Consider the following 16,026-nt stretch of genomic DNA (forward strand, 5'->3'; position numbering starts at 1 on the left):
TGTTGCTCTCCTCAAAAGGCAGTCCTGGTGTAAGGTCTATGTGTTATCAGAAATTCTGTGTTAACATATTTAGTTTTATATACTTCATTAATATATTCTTGTTCATTGATTGGTTAAAAGTGGATCACATGACCAAAAATAGTTTTACCATCAGTACTCCTACCCGTAAATAGTACCTCTAAGCCGTAAATAGTATTTTCAATGTCCCGGATGAGCCGTAAATAGTACCTCCAAACCGTAAATAGTACTTTTGACCATGCCTTCAAGGCGTGCGCGCATTCGATGCGACGGAATAGTTCACGCACGCTGAAACTGCCATTTCAAGCGCTGCTGTAATTGGTTAGCCCTATTTTAGCCTATTCGATTTTTTGAAGGGCAAAATATAGGTTGTGCTTAAATTGGTCGTGCTGTTCACTCAGGATAGAAGCGGGGGAGTTAAAACGTCAAATAATTTTCTTTTAACCAATCAATGAACAAAGAACATATTAATGAAGTATATAAATAAATATATACTGCCTTTATTCGAAGTTCTGGTTAAAACTATGGTCTCGTTGAGATCAATTAATACTATTTTCCTTCGGGGCTGCGCCCCTTAGGAAAATAGTACTATTGATCTCACCTCGGGCCCATAGTTTTAACCAGAACCTCTCATGGCAGTATATATTTGTATATTAGATTACCATAACGAATAGCTGCAGTACGAGGTCAGCAAACTATTTGTGCTCCGGGAGCACAGGTTGTTGATGGAATCTAAAATACACCTTATACCATACCTTACTAAACCATAGATTAGTTCTTCTTTGTGCTTTAACGTCCTGATCCTCATCGTCCAGCTCAACCATCAATGGGTTCTGCTCTGCTGAATTCTGATCCTCTTCCTCATCAGAATGAGGATATCTGCAAATAAACAAATAAATAGATTTTGCAACTGAAATTTTCAGAAAATAATATATTTTCCTGTGATAACAAAGACTTATGTCCATTTTGCAGCCTCAATAAGGGCTATCATTTTCTTCAGAAGGGGAGGGGGGGTCCCATATTATCTGTGGTCATCTTGTGACTCCCTACATTTAGGTCATCAAAAATTTTATGACCCCCTCTATTGTTCTTTCCATATATTTGAGACCCCCCATATGAAGAATTTGATAACCCCCTAAAGCCACAGACCAGTCAAATATAGCCTTATACAAAGGCCTATCAATGCAGAATTCTATTTATGTAATTTTCTCAAAAGGACCAAACTGTAAATGGGAGAGGGAAAATCCATATGTGACAGGATCAAGGAAATGCGTCGACCCTGTTCGAAAATGAGTTTTAAATATCTTTCTAAAGAGGACATTTAGAGCTTTCAGAAACTGAAAACCCCATGTTGATACGACTTTTCTTTGTGAAGTTACGTCAATTTATCAATCACTGAACACAAAATAAAACAAAAGAATTTGAACACTTTCTCTGCCAATATCTCAAAATCAACATTAGCGACATCCGATCCGACTCATTTCCCTTGATTGTGTCACATATGGGAGAGGGGCAACTTGGTCCTCAAAACAAACAAAAATCACATCTATTTTATAATACAATATTGCATAATTTTTACCTAGCCTTCCATTGTAAAGATGTCAAAGTTACCAAGAAACAGCTATACTACAACTTCATGGAGGACCAGGGCCCCAAATGCCCAATGTTCGTCAGAGGATAGTTGTCCCCTTGCCCCAGGATCTAAGCCACTGGTCTGGTTTTTGAATAAATTGCAATTCTCAGAGGTCTACCTTACCCTAGAGCAGATATCATACACTTCCCACAATGCATTTCTTCCATTTCAATTTTCTGTACGGATTTGCTATCTAGTGCACAATGGGTCGATAGTGACGAAATGTATCTCTATGAGCAGAGCACATCCAGATCTTGCAAGATATGTTTATTTCTTGACTACTGACCCATGTTACCAGCCTATTCTTAACAAGTAAACAAAGGGATCCTATACAAAGGCCTGTCATCTGATGTAAATGGGCTAAGCATCATGTTGCAAAGGATTCTGGGAAGGGTACCTTACCCTATATCATCATCCTCTTCATCGTCTCCACCCTCCACTTGGGCATATTTGGCCTTGTCTTGACGCAGCATCTCTGCCTCGTCCTCGTCAAGCTCACTAGGCAAGTCGCTGTCACTGTCTTCGGAATCAGACTCTGCAGCGACCTCTTCCTCAGCTTCGTCTCCTTCACCTTTATCTAGTTGTTGAAGTTGCTAAAAGACACAAAAAGAATTTATTTTGTCAGTATCATCACGTAGCGGCATATGTACATGTAAAAATGTTATCACTGACTGATGTTGATCGTAAATTTATCAGTAGTAGGTGAATTGTATTGGGCATATCTTGGTGTAGATTAGTCATCCAGTAAAATAACATATAGGTAAAGTTATATCAAATTCTGAAAATAAAATTTGCAACTTACATATGCGGTTACTCTGAACTTCATCAGTTTGTCATGTGACCAATCAGATGCTTGATAAAATTCTGAGTTACCCGACGCAACTGTCTGTCGCATGTAAGTTGCAAATTTTATTTTCAAAACAGAATTTGATTTAACTTTACCTGAATGTATTGGGCATAGATTATGAACCTGCCATTAACCCCATGAAAACTACCTGCCGATTGGCCAAAATGAATATGGAGTCCAATTTTGAACCAATCAATGAGGGTATTAATAAGATCATCTGCAAATACAAGTTTAACCATAAATAGTTTAAAGCCTAGTCCTAATTGGCAATTGAAATGAGCATTTCAAGTTATCAACCAATCAGAAATGCTGTTAGATGACCAGTAGTGTCCAGGAGGTTATGTTTGGTAATTTATGTGTCTATTAAAAGTAGATATTGTATGTATAAGCTTTCTTGCAGATTGAGTCATTTGTCAAAGATATCGTCCAATTTGTATTTTCAGGCTATCGACTACCCAAAATTACAACACGGTTCACAGTGTCGACACCCTGTATTATGAAGATTTTTTCCCTGCAACTTAATACTCCGTTGGTGAGCAACGGGCGATTGTTATTTCACCGAAAGCAAGAAAAGGAGTCCTATCTGATTGGCTAGGAATCGATCGCTCGGTCGCTCTGTGCTTAAGTACAAACTCAAAATGTAGAAATGTATTCAATTCGATAATATTCTATTATTGACGCAGATAAAGAAAGTTGCAGTGTCTCGATAGCTTTCGATATAGTGCATTGTATTATAGACTTGTGATTTAATATTCTATAGAGCACAAGGATTTGAGCTTTATATGATTTTAATTCTCAAACAGTTGAATATATTACAATTTTAATGTACGATTAAAAATTGTAATGTATAAAATGCAGTAAACTATATGCGTATAACGACAACAGCAGTGGCCTATTAGTGTATGTAAAAAAGTGTATTGAAAACAAAATCTGGGTTTTACCTTACAACAAATCGAATTTTCTTGTATTAAATGGCAACATCATATGGGGTACTGAGCAGGCGCAAATCGTAAAAACTTGTGGAATAGAAACTCTGTGGTATCTCATATTGTGTAAATGGTATGCTTAGCCTGAGTCGCTCGGCCTATCTCCAACAAAATCGCCATGCGTAGCTTTTGAAAAACGAGAGGATTCGGCGTACTATCACAGCAATTTTTGACAATGAGATATAGGGATGATGACGCTGTGTGGTTTGCTATGTAATTATGCGTAACTCGCATTATTTAAAGTCCAAATGAGCTGATATTTCTGATGGTGGAGACCTATTGAACCATACCCTAAAAAGAGGATGCTAGAAGTCACAAAATACCCTTTTAAAATGTAGTTAATTGAACTATGTTACTGGGGATGAGGTCATTATGGTCCATACCTTTTTGTTCTTGATCCTTCTCAACTCAAACATAGACTCTCCATCCTCGATTGGACCACCGTGTATGTCTGCATCAAGAGCCTTATTCAGACGCTCACGGAGCTTGCGTCGTTTCTTCAAGAGATCCTTCTTTTTCCTGTACTCATAATAAAAAGTAACAAATAAACACCACACATGCAGGATTTTCTTTCCACGTGAGATGTCTCGCATAAGTTCTTCAATAATTAAGCTAGCAGTGATGGCACCATAGTGGGGATTTCTCAACAGGTTTGGGCTTTGGTACATGTATACCCCACTCGCTTTACGTCATCATCATTCTATGGATATATAATCAACCCAACCAACCCATTCTTTTATTTTTCCACTTTTAGTTTATTCTGAAAATACAAATTTATTAACAAAAACAAGGTTTTTTAATTGAATGATGCCACAAATTCTACCATGCGTTAATCCATTTATAGTCCACACTCCCCCTGTGGAACACTTTGGAAATATCTTCCACAGTGGGAGTATGAATTTCAAATGGAATTGGCATGGTAGCCAAATCTAACTGAAACTCGCCCTCCCTGAATCTGTGGAAGATTTTTTCAGAGGGTGTATGAAAATCAAAGGAGCTGCCCGATGTGTTCATTCAATTGAAAATTCATACTCCCACTGCAGAAGATATTTCCAAAATCTTCCACAGGGGGAGTGTGGATTATAAATAGAATAACCTAATGTATACCAACCTCCTAGCAGCAGCTGTCTCCTCGTCTTTCAACTTTTCGAGTTGTCTTTCAATCTTGGCTTCTTCATCTTCGCTATCACTGGATTCAACTCTGTAATAAAGCCAAGAGAGAAATGCATTATAAAGCATTTAGAAAAAATGTCAAATATCAAATAAACCTTGAAATATGGCGGGCACAAAAGGAGAGGGCATACTTTGATTTGGGTAATCTTTTGTGAGCAAGCTGAGAAGCATGCAAAAGATTACCCAAACCAAAGTACGCCTTCTCCTTTTTTGCCTGCCATACTTCATAAAAGGTCGCATGTCATAAGTTGGGTACAATTTCCATTACATGGTCAAAAATGACAAAAAATGTATTTTTTGATATGTTGTATATATTGAAAGCCTCTAATAATTAACACCATTTTTAATCTTATCACATGCTTAATTTTTTGAGATAATGCTTAATTACTAATTAATTAATACACAGGTGTCTATGTAAATCTCAATTTTCAAATGCGTTTTTCTCAAATCGGACCTCAATTACAAAAATGACTGTAAAATTTTTATTTCATGCAAGAATGTCATCAGATTTAGAGGACATGATCTCAATACATTAATGTTTCAAATGAACTATTTAAAATAATTGTAATGTATGTTAATTACATTGTGAAGGTCAATGACCTTTTACGAGTAATTAGGAGACGGTTCTTTATTATTAAGGAAATGAATATCAAGAAGAGAAATGTACATTAGCATGTTGCTAAAAATACTGAAATTCAACTAGGATTTCATTAAAAATGAAAAAAATGGAACATAATATAACAATTTAAGGTGGTACTACACCCCTTGATAAATTTGTGACTATTTTTGCATTTTTCTCAAAAAATAATCAAACACTGGTAACAAAAGTTATGTAAATCATAGGAGTATTAGGAATCAAGTTACTACACTGGAATTTCAGTGACTCAAGACAAGTGATATACTTTATTTATGATAAAAGAGGTACCGCTAGAATGTACCTCATTTCTTAACTTATAATAAGAACCCCTTGTCTTGAATCACTGAAATTTTTGTGAAGTATATTGGATTCCTTGCCCCAATAATATACATAACTTTTGTTACCAGTGTGTACACAAAATGTAGTAATTTTGTAGTTACTTTTTGAGAAAAATGCAAAATTAGTCACAAAATTTATCAGGGGTGTAGTACCACCTAAGTAGTCAGTAATTGTTTTACTTGTACAAATTCAACATTCAAAGCTGTCAATACATCATACCCTCACTAGATTTGAAAAAGTAACCAGTAGTTTTGACATGCTGACATGTGAATTTTCACATAGGCCCTATTGCACACTCCCGCATCCGCCTGCTCCTCCACCCCTGGCATTTTTCATTTCAACTGATGTGATTTTTTTACCGAATAATGTATAATTATATGCTTCAGTAGACTGAAAGAGTATAATATTAGGCTTAATATGAGGTATCAACCACTGCTGTTGGATATGGGGTTACGGAAAGCCAATCAAATTTGTATCACACTTTTAAGAAAAGTGTAATCCCTCCACCCTTTTTGCATACCCAACTTATGACATGCGACCAAAAGCTAATTCAACAAATGGTGTAAGAATGTTGGCGAGTGCGGATGAGCTCAAGGTTTTTCAAGGTTGTGAGTTTGTATCCCATCAGGGTCAATATGTTGTGTCCTTGGGCAAGACACTTGCTTTCCCCACTCCACCCACATGTAAATTGGGGAGCTGTTAGGGGTAGTCATACTGGTGCCGTTGTTGTTGACAGCTAAATGGTGTGATGTATTCTACAGGCAGCGGAATAACTGAAATGGCGGATATTTGAATTTTTTCACTCCCTCACTATTCTGACAGCAAGGGGTTTCCAATACTGCCCACCATGGTGTCCCCGGTTGGAATAATGCAGTTTTTTGGCATTTTCAGTATAGCAGGGGGTATTTAACATAAATAGTGCCAATAAGGGACGTTTTTGTCAAACTGGGAATGCCAATGGTGTGAAAAACACACAAAAAAGTCTCTAATCGCACCACCTCACCCCCCCCCTCCCTTTAGTTACCTCTAATCCTCTCTCTAACTTGAATGGATCACTTGTTCAATCAATCATTTCACCACTGATCAACCACTTAATCAAGCAATTTTACTAACAGCATGAAAATCTTGTTTTGTCCTTACTCTTTTTTTGGTTCTAGTTTTGCTTCTTCTTTCTTGCGTTGTTTGTTGAGTTTCTTATGCCACGTCAGCAGCAGTTTAATCTCCTTCTTCCCCAGCACCTTGATGTCCTTTATGCAGTGTTTGAGTTCCACGGTGGTCAGTGGGTTTTTAGCGATTTCATCATCATCGATTACAATCTGTGGGTGGAACAACACACCAATAATATATCAAATGCTTAGAGCCAGCACTGGTTACATCCTTGCTTTGAGGCATGTTTATTTCGCACCCTAAAATTAAAGTTTGGTATTTTTTGGAAAAATCTGAAATGCCAGCAAGGTAGTGATTCTCAATATAATTTTCAAACATCTATGTCCAGGGTTGTAGCCAGCTGTTTTTGAGTACTGGGTGGCATTTCCGAAAACTATGGGTATAGAGTTCACTGACCATTAAAGCCACAACGTGCAGGGACTGTCTTTTGTAATTTGCAGGAGAGCATTAAATAGCTCTTCTGACATCTTGAAGGAAAGCTGTTTGGAGCATTTACAATAGAATGTAATGAGAGAATAGTCAACTAAGGATAGTTAAAAATCACTCTCCTTTATCAGATTTAAGGATAGTTAGTAGAGAGCGATTGCTCTCGCTCTCCTCAAAAGACAGTGACACCCTCAATTTTTCTTGAATTTTTACTTTTTGCATGATTGTAATGCCGAATGGTGTACTGAATACCATGTGAATGTGCAATACTCGTTCAGAGGAAAAATTCACAATTGAAAGGGTACAAAAAACTGAATATACCCCTTCAACAAAATGCTTAAAGAAAACCATGTTCTACAGTTCTTCAACTCTCTTTACCTCTCTACAGTCATTCAGGACCTCAAACAGTGATTTGAGAGAAACAAGCAGTCGAGCAAAAGAATTATTTACAATCACTGGGATCCCAAATAGTGATGATATTGTTATTTTACAGTTAGTTCTTCAACTCTTACCTCACTACAGTCATTCAGGACTTCAGCCGGTGTTTCGCTAGCCAGATAATCTGTTGCCTTGACAACCGTATGTTGTAAGTAGTCCCCCTCTGCGTAGCCTATGGCTTTTGCTTTCTTCTGTTTACTCGGGTCTTGGAAGATAGTCATCTTTTTAGGACCATCTAAATCTACTTCCTTAAAGATGTACTTGGGGTCAAAGAACTTGGTGTCTGTGAAATAAAATAACATCAACAAATAAACAACAATAACAATATACAAACAATTTATGACAAACAAAAGTAAAAGCAAATACAAATTTACATTATTTGTTTTACCTCAAATTTGGTTGTGACATAAGTGCATATTTTGTTGGACGCAGTTTTGAATCACACACACAAAGATAATCACGCAGAGCAAGTATACATGCATGTGTACAGGGGCGGATTGTCAGCACGCTTGCGTCGCAGATATGTATTTTTTTACCTTCAAGAGGTTTCAACTTTTAATTCCCTTTCTTTGGTCTTGATGTATTGATGCAAATCAAATGTTCCCATTTTGGCAAAACTACTGAATACCTACCGCACTCTTGTGATTAGGGGTAAGTCAAGATTATATTTCTACTAGTGCTTAGGAGATTCTGGTGTTATTCACAATGGTCATTTTCAGGCCCGGGGTGAAAGTTCACGAGAATCAAGTTGATCCACGCAAATTTGTTCACAAGTACTTTTGTGAAATTCAAGGATTCTCGCCAACATTTTCAGCCCTGGATTTAGACTTACCTATTTTATCAGGTGCCAGGTAACCCTGACATACGACGAATATCTCAGCCGACTCATTTCTGGAGGCCTGCGGTTTGGTGGCATGCACTTTCTTAAAGAGCTGGTTGAACACCCAGAGTAGAACCTGATAGTCCTTGGAACGGAACACCTTTGTAACAAACCATCCTCCTTTGTTAAGGAATTCACAGGCAAGCTTGACGGATACTAGTGTGAGTTGAGCTGGTGATGGATAAAAATGTAACGTTTTGTATTTGACAAGCTTTGATTGAAAACACAAGAGTAAAGTTTGAGTTATCTGAATATAACATGGGTTTATTAGGACCAAGGGCTTAGGCAGCCAGCCGTGTAAGGAGTGTTTACACACCCAAATTAGTAAATACACACCCAGTTTTTGCCTACATGGCCTATACTTTGTACAAAATCTTGAATTTACACACCCAGTTTTTTTTAATTTACACACCCAAAACTTCAAATCCTGCCTATTTTTTTTATAAATATTTTAGTGCACATTTTTTTAAATAGCAACGAGAAGGTATCTTGCTACATAAAATAACAATACACAATGCAGCCTTTGGTGGACATATCACATTATATGTGACCTGTTCTGACAAAACCAGGAACAAGTCGCATTTTTGACATTTCATGATTTGAATAAAAAATGTAAGCACTAGACAAAGCTTAGACAATAAGCTTTAAAATGATACCAATACATAGCATCAATACTTTTCAAGATTTTAATAATTTTGTAAATGATACATTAATATTTTTGCCAAATTGCTATTGTGAGGAAAGGGCTAATAAGTTTCCTGCCTTGCACAGGATTGAATACGGATTATCATAGTTCAACTGTTAATCATTGATTAAATAAACCTCTTTTTAGCAAGTACTTTCAAGGATTTGAAGGTCCACTTAGTCCCACAGTCAAATACCATGAAACTAAGAATTCCAAAATTTGATTTTTTTTTTATGGGAATGTCATCTTTAAAGGTCTATCAAAAACATGTCTGGCGACTTGTTACAGGTTTTGTTGGAGCTGTTCACATTTTGCATCTTGACTCTTCACTAGATGGATGGTCATTGGAATATTCATCTGTACATGTAGGCAAATATAATCGACACATTTCAAACTTCCTCTCTCCTGTGTAAACTTACCTTGCTGGAAGGCATCCAGCACCCATGTCGTACCAACATTGGGGGCGCCATCATGTATGACGGCATCAGCTTTCCATGTTTGTAGTTCTTTCCTTAAGGACTGTAGAGGAAACCAAGAGGGAACAAAAATATTAAAACTACCACAGTCATCATGGTAAGCAGAACTAGATAGATGCTGTTTACAGGACTGGCTCTTGACCATCACACACTCTTTTTTCATCACCCTCACTGTATATAAGAATGCAAGTCTTATCACTCACATGTCTGCATTTTTCTTTTCTTTTTTTTTTCCATTTTTATTCACCTGTACTTGGGCCTGGTGGAAAGGAAAAAAGAACATACAGCCATGGTCCACCAGACCCCATCTTAATTACAGTAATCAAGATAGATACAAAGATGCAATCAGAGTATAACAATGAGATTTTTAAAATACTGCCCCACCATGACAACAGGACCCAACGGATACCTCTGTTAAAAAGAGCATAATGCAGCACACTACGAAAAGTGATGAAAAAGGCAAGCAAAAACAAGTAGTGGTAGTCCAGCAAAGGCAAGAAAGGTATACTAAGGTGAAACAAATAATGTTGGTTACAAGTGAATCAATTAAATACAGATCAGGGATTTTCTACATACAAACAAAAATCCCACCCAAATACCCCCTCAACACACCCACCCACCCATCCCCCAAACACATACATATACATGTAGGACAAGTGACAAAACAAACCACAAACAACTTTCCCATATATATCAATACAATTAACATGGTCACAGTACAAAAACATGGTCAATGAATTGATATGTCTGCATGGTGATATCACCTTATATCATGACAACATTTGGTATTGGTCTGATTGAATTCAAGTCTTATCTAGGCACTCACCTGTCTGCATTTCTCTGTGGTGATATCACCTTGTATCATGACAACATTTGGTATTGGTCTGATTGGGAACAAGTCTACACCAATAATAAGACTTGATACAAGTCTTATCTAGGCACTCACCTGTCTGCATTTCTCTGTGGTGATATCACTTTGTATTGTGACAACATTTGGTATTGGTCTGATTGGGAACAAGTCTACACCAATAATAAGACTTGATATGGGCATGTTCTTGGAAGCTACTTGTAGCCTATGAAAGATAAAAACAAACATTGATGGTATTAATACAATGTATTTATTTATTTATCATATACTGCGCCCAGAAAGTCTCCTTACACTTACGAAATAACTAATTTAAAAGAAAAGAATGTGTATTTTTAGTGCTGCATATTTGGCAATTTGTTGCCACAACTGTCCCAATTTTTGACTACTGTATTCATTCCATTTAACCGTCCAAGGCGCTTAACAACGTTTTTTGGCAGGGCGCGTATTTCTGACATTGTTTACATAACTGCAAACATAAACAATGTCCCAAAATATTGCTTTTTATTGTATAGATGGTTCCATGTTTGATGTGTAGTTGGATTCCTACACATAATGATGGGGGATCACATGTATGATGTAGTAAAGGCAGAAAGCTGAATCTTGGTCAGCGATCAAGTTACCCTGGAAGTTACCACAATAGGAATTGCTTTATTCCATGTTGGAGATATCTTGATTTTTGACCAACATTCTGCTCGCTGCGTAGTAAAGTCGCTGGATGGGCACTTAAATAGGGACATGGACAGTTAATGGAACAAATACGGTACAGTAATTCAATAAAATTGTGTAACTCGGCCTCTTGAGTGGTGGGCTCCAGTGCTTTAAAATTGCAGCTGAGTGGTGGGCTCTGCCACACACTACTGCCGCCCTCTGTAGCAACAACCCAGGTTATTGGCCATCATTACTCGTTAGATCTCTTACTAAAGGTGGGTAACCTGATTGACAATCTCACTGCCCACTTTACCTCATCAAAATGCTGATTTTGGTATCAGATGAAAGCTCATATTTTTCTCATAAACATATTGAAATTTGGCGTTCCAAATCGGTATATTTCCGAAGAAATCATTAAAAAACTGCCGACTGATTAATTACCGTACCATATTTCGTCAAATAGTCGCCCCCCCTCAAATAAACGCCCCCTCCACTTTTTTCAACCAAGATGTTTCAAAATTGCCAATATTTCCATGCCATCTTGTAAGCTTACCAAGTTCCCCACATGGTCGATAATAGTGTCAATAATTGGCGAAAACCTGGATTGGAAACCCGGAAGTGAGCCAGAAGTCTGTGTTTCTAGTTCATATTTCGTCATTTTAGCGTTTTTATCGTTCTAAAATTGACCGTCCTTGAATAAACGCCCCCCCCCCCCCCTTGGGAAAATGTAACGCCCCCGGGGCGTTTATTTGACAAAATACGGTAGGCAGTTTTTTTGATGATATCTTCGGAATTCACTGAGTTTGAACTTCTAACTTCAAAGTTCAATATGTTTATGAGAAAAATAGGGCCTTTCACTTGAAATCAATATATTACATACCGGTATCATGATGAATATCGTTAATAAAAACAATGTAGACTACCAATATCAAGCTGTATAAATGTCGGTAATTCCATTAGGAATTAGTCACATTTACAACAAACATTTATGTTCTTTTTGCATAAGTGCTTGAAAGGGATGACATTTTATGTTAAATGTAAGTTTTAAAGGATTTGATTTTCCAAATATATTAGTAGGGGGGTCACACATTAGCTCATTAGGTGTCTGCATACGACCCATAACTGAACAATGGCATGTTTTGAGCATAAAAAAATATCAAATTGTTTTCTTCATAGAGACCTAAACATTTTCAAATATTTATTTAGTATATGTGTAGTTACAAAAAATATTTTTAGGTCTATTGACCTTTTGAATTTTACACGGCGGCTCTGTGAAAGCACCAGATTATTTATCAGCAAAGACCAGTGTCTGGATCCGCAGAAGAAATTAAGAAATTGCCTTTAGAAAGTGAGTTTTTCGACCCGGTGCCAACGATGTAGTGAATTTTAAAGTTACTTTTTCTGAACCATGAGAAATGTATCTTTTTTTTGGCACAACTTGTTTTTTTCTCGATAAATTTGAAAATTTGATGTTTTTTGCCCGAAGCGTGTGTATTTTCCCATAGGAAACGCTGTCCAAGGGTGAAATTTTGATATGATGACTGTAGATGATGAGTTACCCTACTGTGTGCTACATGTGCAATCAAATTGAGACTCCTTTTTCCTGAATCTCCACAAAAATATCTTTCTTTTGACGTAAACAAGAAATTTCTAGGATGTTGGGTTAAAAAATGGCAATATATTGAAACATTTGTTTTTTGGCCATTTTCCTGTGTATTTTCCCATAGAAATTGTTGACCTTACTTGTGAAGTTTTCATATTTTTCCATTTCTGGAGTGTAGTTATCAACATATTATGACCAACTTGTTGTTTTTATCTACTGCAGTGGTCCAACTTGAAGTCCTAGAGTTGTTTTACCTTGAATATGGATGTACAACGTTGATATTTTTATTTCGAGGGTGTCCGTAACTTGCTGTTTCATTCTGTAGCACTTTTTTACATTGAGCGGCAATTTCCTTGATTTTCTAGATTTTTCCCACTTTGGAGGCAATTTCTCACAATATTTTGATGCACATGAAGCTTTTGTTGTTGTTTTTGTGTTTCAACCCAAGGGTTAGAGTTGGCTTAGTGTAAATGCAGCCATTCACAATTCATATTTTTAATCTGAGATTGTCGTAAATCTGCAATTTTATTCTGCAAGGGGTTAAAATGAGAGTGCGACGATCCTTGATTTTGGTGTTTTAGTCCATATTTGGAGTAATCTTTTTCAAAAACTGAAGCAAATGATGTACCTCTTGACATATCTATGTTGAAAGACTCAGTTATACAGCAACTTTAAGTGAAAATCGGACATAGGAAGCATATAATTTTGATTTTTTTAGTCTTCAAACATGCACTGGTAATGGAAAACTACTCGTATTGGACACTTCTACTCGTTTTCAAAACCTCCTAACAATGAGGAATTAACCATTGTTCCTCCTTTGTTATGTTACCCAATCCACTTTAATACGAGTAGCAAAAACGAGCATCGCCACTTGAAAAACGAGCATCGCCACTTGAGAAACGAGCAGCAAAAACGAGTAGCAAATCAGCAAAAAGCACCCAATGCACAGCTTGGGTGTATTGGTTATTTTGGGAGCTCCAAACCCACATGAGCCGAGATACGTACCGTACATACTTCAGCGTCGCCGAGTGATAAAAGGTTCGATCGATCGTAGCAAATTGTTGGATGTCAAATCAGTAATATAAATAACCTAATTTTATCAACATTACTTTTAGCATGACCATCTTCTTGTCTCTAGAGTTTGCCGTTTAATATTTCTGTCACTGATTGCAACACAACAGCAACACGTGTTGATCACCAAGTTAAAATATATAAATCACTCAAAATTTACATTATACTTGGAATAGGCCTCGAGCTCATACGTATTTTTTATTCATACTTTTTTTTTAACTACGAAGGAGAAAATCATGTGTCAATTAAAATTAGATTGCTTGCGTCTTTAATTAATAATATTTGTTTGGCTGGCGATAAATTGTGTTGTCCCGCTCTGCCATGGATCCGGAGTAGGCCTACTAATTAATAACCAATGGATCAAGAATATCTATATAAATGAGAACTAAGATCATGACAAAGTCTTTTATATCCGGATCCGTTGTTTTGAAAGTTTATAAATCGGCACGGACGTGACGCAACGTGAAAAAAAACCAACCTGCGTATGTAGTTTTATATGCCTACCGTATTTTTGGCTTGTAACTTCTTTCATCTCGGTTTCATCTCAATTTATATTCCTTGTAAGTTCATGAGTTGTATTGTTTGACGGACGTGTTCTGCTCCTTTCCAATTTTTTAGAACCAAAGCACTGCACATAATTAATAAATCACGTACTTAAGTCCGGATCCAAGTGCAAGCCCATAAGTTATAAAGGCCGGGACAGTCCGGGATGATAACCCACACCGCACCGAGACCCACCGGCCACCCAGCCCGGCAGTTCCCGGCCGGTGAAATAACCAAATTTATGCAACATGCCGAGCATTTGTGAATTTAAAGTTGAAAGTCGATAAACCACCAACAAAATTGAACTGAGTCCTGAATTGAAAGAGTCGATCCTGCAGTATCGGGCAGTAGGCCTACTCGTAGTCGTACTCCGTCGTCCACGAATCTGAAGAAAGCCCGGCCAAGCACCAACGTGATCTTCATCTCCGATCTTCATCACCAACGTGATCTTCATCTTGTTTTTACTGATATGATAATGCAAATGGACCGGACTCGTGAATGTCTCTCGGGAATGTCCATTAAGCAATTTAAAATTAGGCCAGCGCCGCCGGATCAGTTGACTCGATTTCAGCCCAACTGAACATGCTGAATTTATCATTTTCATTGCGATACATTTGATTTGTTTATATTGAAAGTTGAATTCCCTCATCCATGTGTATTAACTGACTTTGATGAGCGAACCTCATTGATGTTATTTCTGGGAAGCGGTCGTGACCGCCTAGTTATTTAAATGAGGGTATCCATGCCCAGGGAACACATGGTATATGGTACCTATTTTTAGAACCACATTTCGTCGGAGAGTACATGATTTACCGCGTGCACATAAAATGTAAACAAACATGTAATTTGGGGAAATTATATTTTCAATTTCATCAGAATCTGTATAATTATGTGCTTGTAATTTTACGAACTTGTTTAACTGATTTTCAATTTTTTTTTTAATCAAACCATTTATACAATAGTCTGTATTTAATTTACACCAATACTGAGACCATATAAGGGGTGGTGCAATAATTATGTGTACCCGGAGGGGGTGAATTATAGGGGGGGGCAAACTTGGGCAAAGATTTTTGGCAGGCCAGAAGGGGGGCAAGCATTTTTGGCAGGTCAAAGGGGGTCAAGCGATTTTGGCAGGTCGAAGGGGGGGGCAAGCAATTTTTGGCACAGATATTTTGGGTAGGCCTACCGTTTCTACATTACGCCCTAAAAAAGCACAGGAAAACGTTAGGAACACATTCAAATATGCAAAATTTCCTGCTCGCTTCTTTCATATATGATAAGACAATTTAAGGTTTTAAATTCGGGTTCCCCAAAATCTTGCATGTGTAAGGGGGGGGGGGGCAAAGATTTTTTGCACGTCAAAAGGGGGGGGGCAAAGGTTTTTGGCACGTCGAAAGGGGGGAACGATTTTTGGCATCAAAAGGGGGGCAAGCGTTTTTGGCAGACCATTTTGAGAATTCACACCCAGGAGTACACATAATTATTGCACCACCCCTAATATAAATGAATATAAATAAAAATCATGCGCTAAAAGGATCTGTAGGAAACCTGGAAGAAACATCAAATAGAACACCCTAATAAAATCACC

At 37.4% G+C, this 16,026-nt stretch overlaps 1 protein-coding gene across 2 annotated transcripts in view; it reads right to left on the reverse strand.

The window, feature by feature from the left end:
• LOC140168513 (pre-rRNA 2'-O-ribose RNA methyltransferase FTSJ3-like) overlaps positions 1–16,026 on the reverse strand; it is a 34,978-nt gene that overhangs the window by 11,373 nt on the left and 7,579 nt on the right. Inside the window, exons 3-11 of one of the 2 annotated variants that reach the window (XM_072191916.1) lie at positions 10,652–10,778; positions 9,649–9,748; positions 8,497–8,715; positions 7,739–7,947; positions 6,774–6,949; positions 4,596–4,685; positions 3,868–4,003; positions 2,054–2,244; positions 774–897 (exon numbers count right to left, since the gene is read on the reverse strand). In XM_072191916.1, the coding sequence (XP_072048017.1) occupies positions 774–897; positions 2,054–2,244; positions 3,868–4,003; positions 4,596–4,685; positions 6,774–6,949; positions 7,739–7,947; positions 8,497–8,715; positions 9,649–9,748; positions 10,652–10,778 (1,372 nt within the window). The other variant, XM_072191917.1, reaches the window with a different exon arrangement.

This window comes from Amphiura filiformis, chromosome 13 (genome assembly GCF_039555335.1).
Source record: "Amphiura filiformis chromosome 13, Afil_fr2py, whole genome shotgun sequence".
Lineage (NCBI taxonomy): Eukaryota > Metazoa > Echinodermata > Ophiuroidea > Amphilepidida > Amphiuridae > Amphiura > Amphiura filiformis.